Source organism: Physella acuta, unplaced genomic scaffold, assembly GCF_028476545.2.
Source record: "Physella acuta isolate Inbredline_101_S28 unplaced genomic scaffold, ASM2847654v3 ptg001640l, whole genome shotgun sequence".
Taxonomy (NCBI): domain Eukaryota; kingdom Metazoa; phylum Mollusca; class Gastropoda; family Physidae; genus Physella; species Physella acuta.
This window is the reverse complement of record NW_026733154.1, coordinates 107483-127748: the sequence shown is the minus strand read 5'-3', so window position 1 is coordinate 127748 and position 20266 is coordinate 107483. Positions and strand designations below refer to the sequence as shown.

Genomic DNA, 20266 nt, shown 5'->3' with positions numbered 1-20266 from the left:
AACAGATACTCACGAAATAACCAAAGTACTCGTCGCTATCATTACACAAACAGTGTAGACGGTATTTGTAGGGTGTAATCAATAAGATGAAGTAAAGTAATCAAAGGCTTTTAAAGGGACAAGCAATATAAGAGCTGTGTTACAATTCGAAACAAATCACAAGATATGCCGTGCGTACCCCCTAGTAAACTTGTGTATTCTGCACATAAAGATTCTCAACGAGTGCAGCCCGCACATACTCCCTGACATTTTGTGCAGTCTGCACATTCCCTCCCCTATTTGTTTCCCTCCCCTGGGTTTCAATAACAACGTACACTCATCGTTACACCGACAGAAACAAATAGAAAATAAAACACCGAAGTTTGTTATTAACAACACAACATAAAGAAGCAACTAGAGTTCACTCGCCCCATATACAGTAGGTTTGGAAAGGGAACTTTTCTTTTACAAACAGACAACAATCAAGTATCGATTTCCAAAACTAACAGTACGATTGCGCAACCGCAGCTTTTTAAAACAAAAGTTTCTGAAGTCGTCTCGGTCTGTAGTTTTATGTTGTCATTGATTCAAGCAGGATCTGCACTAAAACCTGTCCTTTTACTTTGTTCGAAGACTTTTATTTTTGTTTTTGTAACAGTTACCAGTCACCAACTCAGATTTGTTATTTTCATACAGTAGCTGTTATCCTTACATTATGTGAACATCTGTTACTGGTTTAGCTGTTTATCAAACTGCTGTACCTGTACAGTCTACATAATAGCTGTACCGGTACAGCTTTTTGTATAACAGATGTAATGGCTTATTTGTATACAACTGTACTTGCAGTTCTCCCTATACAATATCTGTACCGGGAGAACTCTATACACGACAGCTGTACCGGCACATTTCTCTATACAACAGCTGTACCGGCACATTTCTCTATACAAAAGCTGTACCGGCACATTTCTCTATACAACAGCTGTACCGGCACATTTCTCTATACAACAGCTGTACCGGCACATTTCTCTATACAAAAGCTGTACCGGCACATTTCTCTATACAACAGCTGTACCGGCACATTTCTCTATACAACAGCTGTACCGGCACATTTCTCTATACAACAACTGTACCGGCAGAGCTTTCTATAAAACAACTATCGTCATGGCTCTATTTAAAACTGTACCGGCTTGGTTCAATATCCAACTGTACTGTGACTGTATATTTCTAAACATCTACTGTACTGGCAGAAATAATCACGCATTTACTGTACCAATAGAAATAACCTAACTGTACCGGTAAAAATAACCGAACAGCTACTGTGCAGCCCTCTATCTAAAAATACTGTTAACGATCTACACAGAACAAAATGTCGATAATTCAGAAAGCTGTTTAAGACAAGTCCATCCTACTTTTATTGCTTTTGAATCTTTTTAATGACCCTCTCTCTTTCTCGTGTAAAGCATTAGATGAATACTCAAACGACAGACCTCGCGCAGGTGAAGAAAAGTTTTCTGATGAAATCTTTGTCGAAGTATTGTCAAATAGGAAAAATAAATTGACAAAATAATAATAATAAAAATAAAAAATTGATTACTAAATGTTACTAGTAATAGGTATACTAGTTATATTTCATTAATATTACTACTTCCCGTGTAAAAATAAATTAGATTAATTTAAACTTCTTTTGCAATAATTTTTTAGCGCAATTTCCATACTGGCAAAAAAAAAATGGAGAAATGCGTCATTTCTGGATGGATGTATGGATGTGTGGATGTGTGTCCGCAGCTTTAAGTCGTATCTCCTCCTCAACGAAGCAATATCGAGGACTAGTTCCAAAAGCAAATATGTTAAGCAAGTTCCGAGGATGATTGTGGGCCAAAATAATTCCCGGAATTCCTTCCTGGATTTCCCGGAAAAGCCAAAAACCTCGAACAAATGCAGTTTTTGTTCCATATCTCGGCAACCAGACCACTTAGCGACTTGAAACATTTAGCAATCGATTTCTGCCATAATTTAGACCAATATTGCCGAAGAAAGTTTTCAAAAATATCCTTTCGTTCGGTCACAAAAAAAATTTTAAAATTATTTAAACTGAGCATCTTGTAGGCCTAGGATGATATTTACTACTTGTTTATACTGAGCATCGTGTAGGCTTTTTTCCCCTTTGATGCGTAGCTGGACGGGTTCTGCGGTACACGCTGCCATTGGCCAGACTCGCGCAGATCTCGCGAGGGGGCGGGGACTAGCTCTGCTCGTGTGGAGAGAAACGAAAAGGAGTGCTCGCGTCTCACCACTAGAAGAAGCGAAGCGGTGAAGTTCCAAACCAAGCACACCGGCTCAGGCAGCCGCTAGTGAGAGGTAACGTCTACTTGACGCATGTTAATTAAGGAAATTGCGCTTAAATTGTCACTAGACTTTTTATTAACTTGTTTTTTAAACACACCGAAATCGGTAATGCAAAAAACAAAAATTCAGAATAAAGATAGAGAAATTTAATAAAGAGCCGACTTTTAAGTGACAGAGTCATCACAGTTTGGATGTCAAATGTCATCACATCATGTATGTTAAATGTCATCACAACATGTATGTCAAATGTCATCACATCATGTATGTCAAATGTCATCACATCATGTATGTCAAATGTCATCACAACATGTATGTCAAATGTCATCACATCATGTATGTCAAATGTCTACACATTATGGATGTCAATGTCATCACATCATGAATGTCAAATGTCATAACATCATGATTCCAAATGTCAACATATCATGAATGTCAAATGTCTCCGCATCATGAATGTCAAATGTCTCCGCATCATGAATGTCAAATGTCTTCACATCATATGTGGGAAGTGTTATGTGTACACAGTGTGGATTTCTAACGTATTTACATCATTGATGTGCATTGTGATATTATGAAAAATATCTACACATCATGTATGTCAAATGTCATAATATCATGTATGTCAAATGTCATTTCATAGTGTTTAAAATGGCTACACATCATGTATGTCAAATGTCATTACATCATGTATGTCAAATTTCACCACATCATGGGTGTCTATGTCATCAAATTATGGATGTCACTATCATCACATTATAGATGTTAAATGTTATCACATCGTCAATGTCAAATGTAATCAATAGGGAAGTGTTATGTGTACACAGTGTGGATTTCTAATGTATTTACATCATTGATGTGCATTGTCATCATATGAAAAATATTATTATATTGTGTATGTCCAATGTCATTACATCACGAATGAAGATATCAAAACAGCCTCAGATATCTCTTTATCTGTTGAATAAAATGTCATCAAGAATAAAAGCATTGTTTTAATTTTGTCTCATGATACATAATATACATAATTCATTCTATCTCTCTCTTAATATATATATATATATATATATATATATATATATATATATATATATATATATATATATATATATATATATATATATATATATATATATATATATATATATATATATTATATATAGGCCTATTTATATATTTTTATTAAAAGAGAGAGGGAGAGGCATATAAAAATCGCTGATAACATACAAAACAAACATGGTTGTTTAAATTAAAGTAAAATTCGAAACTAAAAAATAACTAAATAATCTTCAAAAATCCTTACAATGTAAAAATAAATGCTGAAACAGGTGTGCTCTACTTTACCTGCCTCATAGAGCCCGAGTTTTGAAATGGTACTTAGCTTTTAGCAGCGTTAGATAATAATGATGCTTTAACTGCGCTGCATGTGTTCAAATTTAGTAAGTGAGCTTTTTCAAAAATAATCTCCCAAAATGATCAAAAGTAATTCGAGTTAAAGGAAAGTTTTAAAACGGAAAAATGCTACACTGGCGTCATCATAAATAGAATTTAATTAGCCTGACATTAAAATAATATGAAAGCGAATTAGAAAATTAAAAACGTTTGTATTTATTATTATTATTATTATTATTATTATTGTAACTATTGAATTGCAAATGAAAATACAAATCCCTGACCTTAAAAGATTTTGGTTTTAGTAACTACGTAATTAAAACCTAAAAAAATAATATAGTGATTGCAGTCTAGAAGTGTAGATTTAATAAAATTATTTAAGCCCGTTCTAGCAGAAAAAAACTAGAGTTGTAGAAATATGTGAGGTGTCTGGCCTTCAAAAATGTACTGTTCTTATGTATTTCAATTATAGTGAATCGTGTTTCACTTAAATATCCGCGGGTTTTCTTGAAAGTTAATTTTATAAAAGTAATAGCTGAATTAATCTCCTTACTCAAACAAGAAAATGCTTCTTGAGTTTTTTAGGTCAGTGATCTGTTTAATGCCTGGAGTTGCTCCTAAAAAATAGAAAATATAAAGCTTTACATAAGACGATACACACACACATATACATATATATATATATATATATATATATATAACACAATTATTTATGTGTTTGTCGTGGTTTATATTTCTAAAGTTCGCCACGTTTTTACCCTCGGGAATTGTTTTTTATTCACACTTACGAAAAGGACACATGACGTAGCCTTCAATGTTGGAGCCGAGCGTGGCACTGACGGCATCGACCACACCCACCGTACAATCCCCTGCCACCGTGGTGAAGAACACGCAGTTGGTCAGCGCCACGCAATAGTCGAAGCAATCCTGCGGGGGAAATACAATACTAGCTAGATAAGACGGCCAAGGAGTATTTTTAACTGATTATATGTTGCTTGTCGTGGTACACACACGCGAAAACAGGCTCATATATATATATACATACATATATATATATATATATATATATATATATATATATATATATATATATATATATATATATATATATATATATATATATATATATATATATATATATATATATATATATATATATATATATATATATATATATATATATATAGGTCATCCATAAATGACGTCACGCTTTTTTGGACGATTTTTACCTCCCTCTCTTCCCTCAGTCACACGTCGTCACAAAAAGCCCGATTCCCACCCTAAAATGTCGTCACACCTCAGCCTACAACCCTCCCTCCCCCAAAGATAAAAAAATTGCTGTTGAATTTTTCTTAAAACATCGATATTTTTTTTTAAATCTTGTCTGAACTCTGTCAACACAGAGCCTATTCCTAATACAATTTATTAAAACCGTTTTCTAAAACGCGAAATAACGGCGAAAATTCGTTTTCTAACATTGTTTTTTATAATGCAAAAAAGTGACGTCACACCATCTGAACTCCCCCCCCCCTCCCCCTCATCACACACCGTCACAAAATTACGGACCCCTCTTACGTAATTTTTGGACGACCCCCATATATATATATATATATATATATATATATATATATATATATATAATATATATATATATATATATATATATATATATATATATATATATATATATATATATATATATATTCCATGACAAATGATCTCATTGACAAATGAGCTCATGGCACAACAATATGCATAGTATTTGAGATGATTTTAGTCTGTTTTTTTACACATAATAACTGTGAGAAAAGGTTTGTCGCATAGGTTTGTCACATTACATTAAATGTATTAAAATTACAATTAGAAATATAATATTCGTAGATTCAAACTAAGTTTCGATAGACAGTGTAGGTGTGCTTGCCGATCATGAGACAATCCTGGGACATTAGGCAGACGAAACTAGATCAAATGCGATTTCCGATCTATTGATGAAAGGGCTATGAAAACACACATACGTAGCAAGGTGGCCGCTCGCTTTGTTGGCGAACAGGCCCAAAGGGGAAGACCTCCGCCCACCGTGGACATTACAACTAGCATCTAAAGTCAATCGTTATAATTCGGTCACACCCAAGTGATCAGATGACGCATGCTTGTTTAACGACAGCGGTCATTGCGGAGATAGGTTATTTATAGAGTGCAGGTAAACTAAGCACTATTAGTGGTATTACTCAGCTATGGCCACTTTGTTTACATCGCAGATGGCTTATGCACTTTTTTTTCAACTCTGGACAACTGCTAGCGTTGATGATGCAATAAAAACACCAATTTATTATTGTAGTCCCAAACTTCCTTTTTTCAAAACTATTTAACGTGTTTTGACATTTGTCTTTTTTTCATATTTGTGTGTAATTCTTTTAGATAGATTGCTAGTTTTTAAGAACTACGTTTACTCAGTATTTTGCTGGCTTGTTTATTAAGTTTATTTCATTCATATAGTATAGTATATCTCAAAATAATTATGTGTAAAAGAATAAATAAAATCCAAATGACATTCAGTACAAACTATAAAAAAATTCATAAAAACGTTTTAATAACAAGCTTTTATGTAATAATGCACTAAAAAGTAGAAAATAAATTATAGACTACTATTTAAATTACTATAAAGAAAAGCGTGGGTCACTTTAGTACCGATTGGATACCTTTACTAATATTTGAGAAGAGACCCACGCTTTTCTGTATAGTAATTTAAATAGTAGTCTATAATTTATTTTCTACTTTTTAGTGCATTATTACATAAAAGCTTGTTATTAAAACGTTTTTTATGAATTTTTTTTTCAGTACTTTACATGTTTTATTTACAATAGAGTTACATGACTAAAAACCATTGCGCGCCTACTGAAAGTGATGGCGCAGCTATTGAACGTACCGTGATGGCGCAGCTATTGAACGTGATGACGCGTGTGGTGTGGTTGGCTAGACATGCCTACTAATTCGGTCCAAATTTTAATTAATTCATAAAAAAATTAATTAGGCATCCAATTAACTCAAATTTAGTTTCAGATTGCATTGTCTTCATGTCTTGACCCACGTGCCAAATGTGAATCGTATCGGTCAAGTAGAAGTTTCCGAATTTTCACTCCTGCGTTTCGGTCTAGACTGACGACTGACGAGGAAGTAAGTTAAATAAAAGCTTGTAAAAATCGACTAAAATAATCCTAAATAATATAGATATTTTACTGTGGGTTATTTGTGTGAGATATTTTCTCCTGGTATCTTTTGTCTATGAGACCATTTGTCCGTCATAAATTTAGTCTGGTATATTTTCTCTGACATCATTTGTCCTGAGATTATTTGTCCTGTCAACATATATATATATATATATATATATATATATATATATATATATATATATATATATATATATATATATATATATATATATATATATATATATATATATATATATATATATATATATATATATATATATATATATATATATATATATATATATATATATATATATATATATATATATATATATATATATATATATATATATATATATATATATATATATATATATATATGTATATATATATGTATATGTATATGTATATATATATATATATATATATATATATATATATATATATATATATATATATATATGTATATATATATATATATATATATATATATATATTTATATATATATATATATATATATATATGTATATATATATATATATATATATATATATATATATATATATATATATATATATATATATATATATATATATATATATATATATATATATATATATATATATATATATAATGGTATATAGGTCGACATAAACTTAAATAACGAGCAAAGGATGCTGATGTGCTGGTCCCTACCTGAGGAGAAACAATTGAGTCTGGCGCTGTTGCAGGTGACACCGAGGTAAACACGCCACACTGCGCTGTGGGTAGAAAAGTTAGACGTGTGGTTAAGTGTCACAGAAAGAACCACCTCGGCGTGTGTGTTAGTGGAAGTCGAGGATAATACCACAGTAATGGAAATAACTGGGTGTATGGTTTCTAACAGTATATCTTATTAGGGTCCACTGTAACCCTATTAAGTAAAATAAAGTACACTTTCGAAACTAAAGGTCCATGGGACAGGTGAAGTAGAGATTCCCTGTTTTGGTCACATCGTTAAACGAAGGGTTTGTTGTGATACAACCTGCCCAGCCGAAATTTTTTTCTTCCCTTTTAAAAAACGCTAGGTACCCATTAGAGCTGTGTGAACTCACGGGCTTTGTACGGACACCAGCTTGGGATCCAAACCCAAGACTTTTGGGTAAGCAGTCGTATTGCTGTACCATTAGATCACATCGCCCACTACTGCTTGCCATAACTCTAATCCCTAATTTATGACCATAACGCTAAACCATGGATTACAATATCACAGACAACCTAACACACCTATTTTCGGAAGAGTCTATTGTCGGACACTACTAGTACCAATACGATTTTTAATATAAAACCATCATAATTTCAGTTTTTAAAAAATCAAAATTATGTTTTATGAATACTTTTGTCTACACTATTCGATCATATTTTTTTAAATAAGAAAAACAACAAATAAATACACTTGCCTGTAGCCAAACCAGCCCTATAAGCAAGCAAAGCTGCCACCAATAGTATCTTAGAAACCATTTCTGTTCGAAAATATACAGCGTTTATTTATTCCTCATCCTCTTTTTATTAAATAAAATATATAGGCTATATATTTCATGGCCGTGGGACTAAAAAAGTATCTACACAATACGACAGGCTATTTTGAACATAGAGATCAAAAGTGTCATACACAAAATACGACGTGTTAAAATAGAAACATATACAAAAACAGATGTTGAAATCATAGTCTAAAACAATAAATTGTTTCGAATATCTGTCTACATGTTTAGGTTAATTACTAAATTTTGTGGCATATATCTTAAACAATTTGCCTATTTTTGGTTTTCACAAAACTTGAATTTGTCTACAGGAAGAAATAAACCGGGAGTGATCTCCCCTAAACTCTCTCGAATATTCTAATATAAAACAGAAGATGGTAACTCGGGATATAGACATGAATTTTAATCCATTTTAAATACTTAAACTTTTGAAAATAGAATAACATCTCGTAGAAAAAATATTTGCACAATAGTGAACGCCAATTAAAATGTGCATAATAGTGCGGAATATTATTAGTACTTTATAAATTTACATTAGTTTTTGAGAAATCGAAAATAGCGTAAATTACTACTTCCGGTCAACGGAAATTACTCAAAATTTGATAGAAGATCTTTTACTTACATGTGAAATTTCATTTATCTATCTGAAATAGTACTCAAGTTACAGGCTTTTGAAAAATTCAAAGTAGAAAAAAGTACCACTTCCGTTTATCAGAAATCGCTCAAAAGTTAATACGTATCTACGATTTTGATAAAATACTTATATATAAAATTTCATCAACCTAGCTGTAACGGTAATCAAGTTATCGTGTTTACAGACACACACACAGACACACACACAGACATACACACAGCCATACGGACAACATTGCAAAATTATGTTTTTCCGTAATAGTGAGGTGTAAAACGTCGAGATTTGCAAAAACCTCATTTTTTGCACGATTACAAGACTTTCTCTATACTTCGTATATACGAGAAATTAAAAATTGTAAAAAAAAAAATATAAAAATGAATAAATAAAATACAATTTTAAAATTTTAACATTTCTAATTAATTATCCTTTTTTTAATTATTTTTTAAAAAAAGCAATAAACTAACGGGGCCAACAATTTACTTTAGATAATACATAAATTTGTCGTAAAAGTTGATTGTGTTAACTAACCTTTCGTTTTTTCTGCAACTGAACTGAAAATAAAGTTTAGGCCTGCGTAAGGTTTTTATACGGCTGTTATGTTTGAGACAGGCCCTAGGCCAAACTTTTATCTTTTTAATGTGTCGTGTAACATACTAGATTTAAACGCTTCTCAAACGGCGCGTTATACAACTTAGACAACTTGTGCGATTGTCAACACTTTTTACTTTAAATACTCTTATAGTTGTCGAACACATATTGACCTATCATTTTCAAACACTTTTACTGCTAATATTCTAATTAATGTCGAACATATAACGACCAAACCTTGTTTATTTGTAAATACTGTATAGCCTACTGTTATAACCTTTATAATTGTGTAACACATACTGACCAAATCTAATGTATTAGCATACACTTTTACTGCTAATCTTCTTATTAATGTCGAACATATAGAGACTAAACCTTGTTTATTTGTAAACACTGTATACTGTTATTTCTCTTATAATTGTGTAACATATATTCACCGAATCTAGTATATTTGCAAACACTTTTTCTGTTGATCCTCTTATAATTGTCTAACGTTATATTGACCAAACCTTGTGTATTTGTAAACACTGTTTACTGTAAATACCCTATTTAATTTTGTTTTCTTTCCCAACTCAGGTTAAAAAAATTACACCAGCACGTTAAGATTTTTTGGGGTCTGTATTTAAGAATTAGGCTATATAATGAACGCTTCTTTGGGAAACAAATATTCAAAAGACATAATGCTATGTGTTTTAACAATTAATCAATATTTTATCAAATTCATATTACTAATATAAAGATTTAATGTCTAAAATATAGCAATTTTGATTAATATTTCAAAGAGATAAAATTATTTTTTTAAGACTTAGAAAAAAGGGAGAAAAAATAAGTTGATGATATGTGTCTTGCGTTAGTTTCTATAAATAATATTACCTACGTAAATTAAATTTTTAAAATAATAAGCCATAACTCTTAAATTTCGTTTTTTTCAATCGTAATGTCATTTAAGCCTAGTGGGCCGAGTCGGTAAAGCTCATGGTTGCTAAACCGAAACATCTCGAGTTCGAACCCTCGGGCAGATAAGGCTCGTTAGCTGGGGACAGCCACTCTTCTAGGAGAGACAATAGAATTTTAAAAAATTGCTGCCTTGTAGTTTGTTCTTGGTTGGACAAAGGCTATGGAAGAAAATCCAAAAAAAGAAAAGCAGGCTGAAGTAGGAGACACCGGCATATTTGGCGCAAAACAAATTGAATTAAAAATTAAGAACGAACAAAGAAGAAGATTTGAACCTACACAGCGATTTTGCTTTTATAACAATGAGCTATTGATAGCACTGGTTGTCATTTATTTAGGGGGATATGCTAAGTAAAAACCGAATGGAATTCCTGGTTTTTCGTCAAAAAGGATTGTTTGCACTTTAGATACTTAGTCTATATTTTTTATTAAGAAAATAATAACTTTAATGAGAGAAAAAAAATTATGCGTTTAAAATACCATTTTTTGACTCTATTAATTAATAAATAATCATTTTTTCCCAATCTTACAAGCTCTCTAAGAACATTTTTATATCTATCATTATATTTATCTGGCACCATTGGAAAGCTGGATTTTTCATGTATTTGATAATCTTAATTTCCATCATATCGGAAACAAACAACGTAGGGGCGGAACTACAGTGCCGCCAGACCACACAATGCGGGGGGGGGGGGGGGCACGCCATTTAGGGGCCTACAGCCGACCATGATAATTTTTTATAGTTAAAAAAATCATTTCTTGCATTTTTGACTTGACGGTAAAAGCTTTTGTAAAAAACAAACAGATCTACTACAGTTGTGATGTTATACAGTAGCTAACACATGCAGTTGCGTAAAAAAAAAAGTATATGCCTGAGCTGTATTGTGAAAGATAGGCAAACGTTCATAACACTTCCATGACTTATTTCCCTTAATTAAACAGGGGTACTCATAAGCTCCTTTTAATATACTTGTACTAAACAAATTAAAAGCAATTACTTCTCTTAATTATTATTTTTAAAAAAATAAAACCTAAAGACTGACATAACATAAAAAGGAAATTTATTTAAAACAAAAAAATATAAATGCAAAAAAAAAACATAAAATAAACATAACACGAGAAACCATTACACATACAAAGCTTTCACGTTTTTTTTTTCTTTGACCGGCTAAAAACTAGAGGGTCAGCTGTATTACAGCAAACATATTGAATAAACTAGTTCTAAATAAAATTAAATTAATCAAAACAGACTAATGCAATCACACACATGACATGTTGTTAATTTGTTTAAATTGAAAAAAAAAGACATTTTTTTCAAAAACCGATCAGGCCAGAAATGAGTTTCTAATGTTTGTGTTCTGTGTTTGTATATATATATATATATATATATATATATATATATATATATATATATATATATATATATATATATATATATATATATATATATATATATATATATATATATATAAATATAAGAGGGGGGCACAGAAATTTTTTTTGCGGGGTGGCCCTTTTTTCTAGTTCCACCAGTGAACCAACGTTTACAGTCTGCTTTACAATGTACACAGATATATTTTCGTGACCTACTTTTCGCGACTTTTTGCTATTTTTCTCAGTTCGCAGTTATTTAACACTAAAAAGCCTACTATTTTTCTTTATTTATCAAACAATGCTCACCATATTTTCAATAATTGTTCTTAATGCAAAAATAAAACTTTTGCCACGAGGTAATTGCAACGGCTTTCATAGAAAAAAAAGTTTATGGTAAATAATATGCATATTTTTAAACATTTGAATACTAAAAAGGGTACGATATTTTAGAACTTGTAAAATAGTAACCAGTAGCTATTTCAAAAATATGTCGTGACAAAAGTTTTAATATATGCTGAAAATAAGTTGTTTAAATTTGATTGCAATTAGTGCATAAATAAATAAAAAGCCTTTGCATTTTTAAACTACCGAAAAATACAAAATGGCGGAGATTTTTTCGGGTTTCCATGACAACCAAAATTGTTTTCAAAACCTTTTTTTCTGCTGTTAAATACTTACTTTCATGTGTCAAACATGGTAAAAGTATTTAAAAGGCTTTACATCTTAAATTGTAGAAAATAGAATTAAACTTAGTATATCCCATTAAAACAAAAATAAACACCATAGCAGTTGGCAAATTCAACAATACATAAAAAAATAACAGAAAAGGTATTTATTTTTCTAAAATAAAGTTAGGGAATTAAATTTTATTTGTTATGAAATGATATTTTTAATTCTCGTTATGGAGATTTAAAACAAAATATTTTTATAATCCGTAGAAATGTTTTACAGGCAAATCCTCTGCACATAGATACGTTCAAAGATTGTGTTATTTTCAGAGCTAAAGTAGTTGTTGTCAATTTTATCGCGACGTTAAATCTTGAAATTTCTGCACTGGTTTAGCCTTGAGTTAAATCGATTTGTTGATCAACTGTAAAACATGTCTAGAGCAGTGTGGATTTCGGCTAGATAAAACAAAAGAAATGGTCAGTGATAGCCATTCTTCGTCATCAGTAGACTTTGTCGATTAAATTGGTTGATTTTGTGTTACAAATGGTCAGTGGTTTGGTTATAGTATGTGGTCAGTGGTCTGGTTATAGTATGTGGTCAGTGGTTTGGTTATAATATGTGGTCAGTGGTCTGGTTATAGCATGTAGTCAGTGGTTTGGTTATAATATGTGGTCAGTGGTCTGGTTATAGCATGTGGTCATATGTCTTGCTTGTTCAGTTAGTTCGTTATAAAAAAAAATACAGGTAGTTTATTTTCTGCCTATAACATGTGGTTTCTAAACTTCCTTAATGAAACATGTGTTTGAATGGGCAAGCTATTACATGTTGTTCACTTTTGGGGTTATTACATGTGGTTCAATTGTGTGGCTATCACATATAGTTGACTGGGCATTTGTAACTATTACATGTGATTGATTCGTCGCATCTAAAGACAGTTGACTATCCGGCCAGGGGTCTCCAAACTACGGGGCCGGATGCGGCCAGCAAGTTCCTCTTATTCGGCCCGCGGCGATCTTTTTGTCCACGGAAAAAATGTTTGTTAGAGGTGGCTGAGGAACTTTGCCCTGAAAATTCAAAACAATTTGAAAATGTAGCTTTGGGCGCAAGTACTATTTCCCACAGTGTTGCAGACTTTAGTGAAAACATCGTGACTCAAATAGCGAAAAATGCAAGCAAGTTTCGACTTTTTTCAATTGCAATCGATGAGTCGCTGGACAGCTGATCCACCTAACAACTTTTTGTGTTCATTAGAGGTGTTGATGAAGACATGAACATAACACAAGAGCTGGATTCCCTACATAGAATGTATGGCACTGTTACCGGAGAGGATTACTAACCATAGATACATCAATGACATGTTGAAAGATACAAACAAGATTTACCACATTTCACATCAGTGAGATGACTAATTTACGAGAAAGTTCTGAGCAGAAAGGAAGTAGGTGACTTTTTGGAAAGTTAAGGCAAACCACAGCCATTAATGTCTGATGAAGAGTGGGTATAGAAATCGGCCTCTGCTGCAGACATAACTAGTCATTTAAATTTTCTGAACCTAAAACTACAAGAGAAGGAAATCTAGTTTCTGATCTATACACCCACCTGAAGGCCTTCAGATCCAAACTTGTTGAGTTTTTTGGAACATGTACAGGCCAACAACTTGACGCACTTTCAGCAGTGCAAGGCAGAGTTTCTTCCATGCATCTCTTCGGCTCTGCCCCCCCCCCCCCCCCAAAGAAAGTCTACCCCCCCCCCCCCCGAACGCAATGGAATTTATATAGAAAATATATATATTTACCAGTGTCCGCCCCCCCCCCCCGGAAAATGTTTACCGACCCCCCTCCCCCCCCCCCCAAAAATATCAAGGTCTTTACGGCTGAAACAACCACTGACACCCCTCACATGAACACCTCTCGCGCACTTTCAGTAGTGGTTTTCTGTTTTGGATTCAAAGGCAGAAAAATTGAGACTGTTTCAAAACCCATTTGATGCAAATTTGGCCAGTTGCTGAAGGTCATTGAATTGCAAGCAGATGACCTCCTTAGAGATATGTTCAAAGAAGGGAGGGTGGGTTTTTATAAGTTTTTGCCCAAGGTAGACTTTCCTAATATTAAAACTATCAAAGTACCTTTGACTAGTTGAAACAATATTTTCAAGAATGAAATACGTGAAGAATAATTTGAGAGCAAACTTAGACCTCGAGTGTGTTGTTGGCCCCCGACAGTGTTTCATGCAGACTTTTTTCTTCGGCGGGGGGGGGGGGGGACACTTAAAATTTGTATATATTTCTATATAAATTATATTTCGTTGGGGGGGGGGGGGGGCGGTAGACGTTTTTCAGGGGGGGGGGGGCGGCACCACCCCAAAGAGATGCCTTAAAGAAACTCTGGCCCCCGAACTGATATATGATAGTTAATGCGTCCCTCGGGCTGAAAAGTTTGGAGACCCCTGAGCTATCCTAATTGCAGGTTTTGAATATTGCGGTAGAATGTTTTTTTCTGACAATTGCCCTACGTGTTTTGCATATTTAAACTGGCAAACATTCGAATCACAAATATGATATATTTTTTACTAAACATTCTAAACAAACATTTATGTTTACTCGCTGCGAATGTATAAAACATTAATGTATTGAAAGTTGCTCAATATTCTTTAAACCAACAGGTCTGAAATTGAACAAAAACAAAAACTGACTAATTAAAAGATTATTTTTTAACTTTCTCGTATAAGAAGTATAGAGGAAGTATTGTAAATCAAAAGACAGACTTACTCCTCCCTGAGTCGGAAAAATATAGTTTTGCAATTTAGTCCGTTTGTCTGTAAGTGTGTGTGTGTGTGTGTGTGTGTTTGTGCTTATGTGTATGTCTATGAACACGACAACTTGAGTAACGTTACACCTAGGTTGATGAAATTTCATAAATAAGTATTATAAAAAATGTGTAGTTTTATATAAACTTTTCAGCTATTTCCGGTAACCGGAAGTGCAACTTGTTCTACTTGGTTTTTCAAAAGCTTGTTATTTGAATTCTGTTTGAGATAAATAAACGAAATTTCACATACAGGTAAAATGATTAATTTTCTGTCTTCTTTCGAATTTTGAGTAATTTCCGTTTACCAGAAAAGTTACTTTACGCTATTTCCGATTTCTCAAAAAACAAAAAAACATATGAATTTATAAAGTACTAATATTCCGCACCATTATACACATATTGTTTGCCGTTCACTTGGTGCGCAATTGTTTTTTACTAGATTCTATTTTACACAATTTAAGTAGTTAACAATTGGTTAAAATCATATCTATATCCACAGTTGCCATTCCCCGTAGTCTTATGTAAGATTTTTCAAGATTAGGGGGGATCACTCCCGTTTTTTTCTGCTGGGCGAGTGTGATTTTTTTGTTACTCAAGTAAATCTTGCAGCTACATTTTTACCGATTCTAATTCAGCGATTTCATTCAAACTTCCCAGATACCTTCTTATTCGAGGACGATATATAAAAATATATTTTTCTAAAAAATCTAATTAGATTGACAATTGAATTTAAAAATAACTGTATTTAATATTAAAAGGGGAGATAACAGGATAAAATACTAGCTAGTGATTGTTTGATCAGCCAGCTGACGTGGGTTGGTTGATTTTATGCCGCTCGTTGGAACGATGTATCGGCCATGAACTATCTTTTAGAGATTACAAATTTTGAAAGCAAATATTTTATTCTTAGTTGTAGTGTCAATTTCACTTCAAACGAATTGACTAAAACATGGAAATTAAAATAAGTATAAAAACCTTTATAATAGCTAGCTTTTAATGCACTGAAAATTACAAAAAATGTCAATAATAAAAGCTCAGATCACTAAAATATATATATTTGTACAAGGGCGATCAACGATTTTATTTTTTTTTAAAGTTTGTTTTGTTTTCTTATTTTCAGTGCATTTAAAAGCTTGTTATTGTAAAGAAAATTATATTTATTTTTATTTTATATTATTTATTTATTTATTCATTTTGTGTGTGGAAAAGATCCAGGTACTTTTAATTCTTCTTTTCAAGATTACTGTGGGGGTTACTGTTGTGGTTACTGTGGCGGTTACTGTGGTGGTTACTGTGGCGGTTACTGTGGTGGTTACTGTGGCGGTTACTGTGGCGGTTACTGTGGTGAATACTGTGGTGGTTACTGTTGTGGTTACTGTGGCGGTTACTGTGGTGGTTACTGTGGTGGTTACTGTTGTGGTTACTGTGGCGGTTACTGTGGTGGTTACTGTGGCGGTTACTGTGGTGGTTACTGTGGCGGTTACTGTGGTGGTTACTGTGGTGGTTACTGTGGCGGTTACTGTGGTGGTTACTGTGGTGGTTATTGTGGTGGTTACTGTGGTGGTTATGTGGTGGTTACTGTGGTGGTTACTGTGGTAGTTACTGTGGTGGTTACTGTGGTGGTTACTGTGGTGGTTACTGTGGTGGTTACTGTGGTGGTTACTGTGGTGGTTACTAAGGCGGTTACTGTGGTGGTTACTGTGGTTGTTACTGTGGTGGTTACTGTGGTGGTTACTGTGGCGGTTACTGTGGTGGTTACTGTGGCGGTTACTGTGGTGGTTACTGTGGCGGTTACTGTGGTGGTTACTGTGGTGGTTACTGTGGCGGTTACTGTGGTGGTTACTGTGGCGGTTACTGTGGTGGTTACTGTGGTGGTTACTGTTGTGGTTACTGTGGCGGTTACTGTGGTGGTTACTGTGGCGGTTACTGTGGTGGTTACTGTGGTGGTTACTGTGGCGGTTACTGTGGCGGTTACTGTGGTGGTTACTGTGGCGGTTACTGTGGTGGTTACTGTGGCGGTTACTGTGGTGGTTACTGTGGTGGTTACTGTGGCGGTTACTGTGGTGGTTACTGTGGTGGTTATGTGGTGGTTACTGTGGTGGTTACTGTGGTAGTTACTGTGGTGGTTACTGTGGTGGTTACTGTGGCGGTTACTGTGGTGGTTACTGTGGTGGTTACTGTGGTGGTTACTGTGGCGGTTACTGTGGTGGTTACTGTGGCGGTTACTGTGGCGGTTACTGTGGTGGTTACTGTGGTGGTTACTGTGGCGGTTACTGTGGCGGTTACTGTGGTGGTTACTGTGGTGGTTACTGTGGCGGTTACTGTGGTGGTTACTGTGGCGGTTACTGTGGTGGTTACTGTGGCGGTTATTGTGGTGGTTACTGTGGTGGTTACTGTGGCGGTTACTGTGGTGGTTACTGTGGCGGTTACTGTGGCGGTTACTGTGGTGGTTACTGTGGTGGTTACTGTGGTGGTTACTGTGGTGGTTACTGTGGTGGTTACTGTGGTGGTTACTGTGGTGGTTACTGTGGTGGTTACTGTGGTGGTTACTGTGGTGGTTATGTGGTGGTTACTGTGGTGGTTACTGTGGTAGTTACTGTGGTGGTTACTGTGGTGGTTACTGTGGTGGTTACTGTGGTGGTTACTGTGGTGGTTACTGTGGTGGTTACTGTGGCGTTTACTAAGGCGGTTACTGACAACCCAACCATAGTCCATCCACCACCTCCACCCAAACACCAGTCCGTGTGCATCATGTCGAGTTAACACAGACTGTATTTTTCTAATCAGGCATCTGGAGTCAGTCCATCGGGACTACTCCTTATTCATCCAAGCACGATCCAAACATTGGCCCCTATACTATACACAACACTCAAAGAAAAACTATATGGGGCACCTGTAGATCTGGAAACCACAGTCCAGTTCATCCACGAAGTTGGACTTGTTGCTTAAATCCTCCAACATAAACTCAATTAAGAACGCAGAAGAAGAACAATAAAATTATTATTTATAACACTTTAATTAATTAACTGGATCCACTGGACTGTTGTGTTCAATTTAAAACAAATGCATTAAAATTAAATTGTATAACTATGTATTTTATGAGTAATTTGTGAACAACAACAAAAAAACGTAAGATAAAACCACCATCGCATGAATTTTGCAGTGAGCAGCATTCTTACATTACTGACCCGAATTACAAAGACAAATACAATCAGTTTCCCGTCTCGTTCTAGACACACTATAATATAACTCTTTCGCATCATTCTCATATCTCACTTACATGGCGTGACCGAGCGGTAGAGCGTTAGACTGCTATCACGGAAGACTCGAGTTCGGGCTCGTAACAATGGAAATTCCTGGGGCTAACTAGCTCAGATGGGTACCTAGATGCGGTTGGGCATAGTGCTGACCACAATATCCCTACATTTAACGAAGTCATGAAAACAGGTAAACTCTACGTCACTTGCCTCTGAACCGTCATGATCGAAAAGGAAAAGACTTTTAGCTTCTGCGTAATTATTATTAAATTTTTTAAACTTCCCGTGACAATTTATCACTTCCTATGTGTTTGTATGTTTTATTACTTTTTCTATATTGCCTTCTCTCTCTCTCTCTACTCTCTCTCGTTGCTCTCTTTCTATCTCTCTCTCTCTCTCATACTTAATCCCCCCCCCCTGTATCCAGTTTAAAGAAAACATGATAACTAAACCCATATTTTCTTAACACCGTGAGCAATGCACTTCATATCTACTAAACAAATAAAGGTCATTAAATTTGTATTGACGGCTTTTGAACGTTGTGAAAGAAACCTTGATATGAGAACAATTGTTCCTTTAGAAGCCTACTTTTTAGCCATCGCTATTAGTATAAAATTCTGAGTCAGCAGAATCTGCGCTTAATCCCATCTCTTCACTTTGTTCAAAGAAATTGATTTCTTTTTTGTAACTGTAACCAATAACAAACTCGGATTTTGTTATTTGCAAACAGTAGCTGAGATTTTTTCATTATGTGAACATCTGTTACTGGTTTAGCTGTTTATAAAACTGCTGTACCGACACAGCCTTAAAAAAACTAACGGTACAGCCCGTTATATAACAGAAGTAAAGGGATATTTATATACAGCAATTGTACCTGTTGGCTCTCTAAAAATTGTACTGAGATACCTCTTTATACAACAACTGTCGTGGCATCACTGTGGTAGTGTGAACAAAATAGCACATAACAACAAGATCCGAATAACGAAGTGCCAACGTCTTTTACATTTGATTAATCATGCTCAGGAAAACCAGGTCACGCGTAAATACGATTGGTAATGTTTATGTATATATATATATATATATATATATATATATATATATATATATATATATATATATATATATATATATATATATATATATATATATATGTGTGTGTGGGGGGGTGGGGGTTGGGGTCCAAAATGTTTGTTTTTTATATAGAACAACAGTTAACGTTCTGCAAAGAAAATAAGTCAATAATTTAGCAAGCTTAGACAATACTTTTATTGCTTTCGTATCTTCTTAATTGTCCCCTCCCTCATTGTTCTTTAATTCTTTAGAATAATTCCTTAAACGAAACTTCACGCTCTGTTTCAGAAATTTTCTTATGAAATCTTTTTTTAAATGTTGTCAAATAAAAAACCAATTGAAAAAAAAATATGAAATGTAAAAAAATGAAAATACGAAAACAAAAGGAGTGTTACGACTTTTGAATTTAAGAAAAGGTTATTTAGTAAGATTTCCAAGTTCAAAGATGACTGTCATCATAACCTGTAT

The 20266-nt window shown here is 33.9% G+C and overlaps 1 protein-coding gene across 1 annotated transcript; it reads right to left on the bottom strand.

Moving 5' to 3' along the window:
- Positions 1-2487: 2487 nt before the first annotated feature.
- LOC131929505 (uncharacterized) lies at positions 2488-9616 on the bottom strand. Its single transcript, XM_059285755.1, has 6 exons — positions 9607-9616; positions 8370-8426; positions 7621-7691; positions 4503-4641; positions 4268-4331; positions 2488-3279 (listed from the first exon to the last, which is right to left on the bottom strand). The coding sequence occupies exons 2-6, from the start codon at positions 8422-8424 to the stop codon at positions 3276-3278; spliced, it is 333 nt and encodes a 110-aa protein (XP_059141738.1). The 5' UTR covers positions 8425-8426; positions 9607-9616; the 3' UTR covers positions 2488-3275.
- Between the last annotated feature and the right edge of the window lie 10650 nt (positions 9617-20266).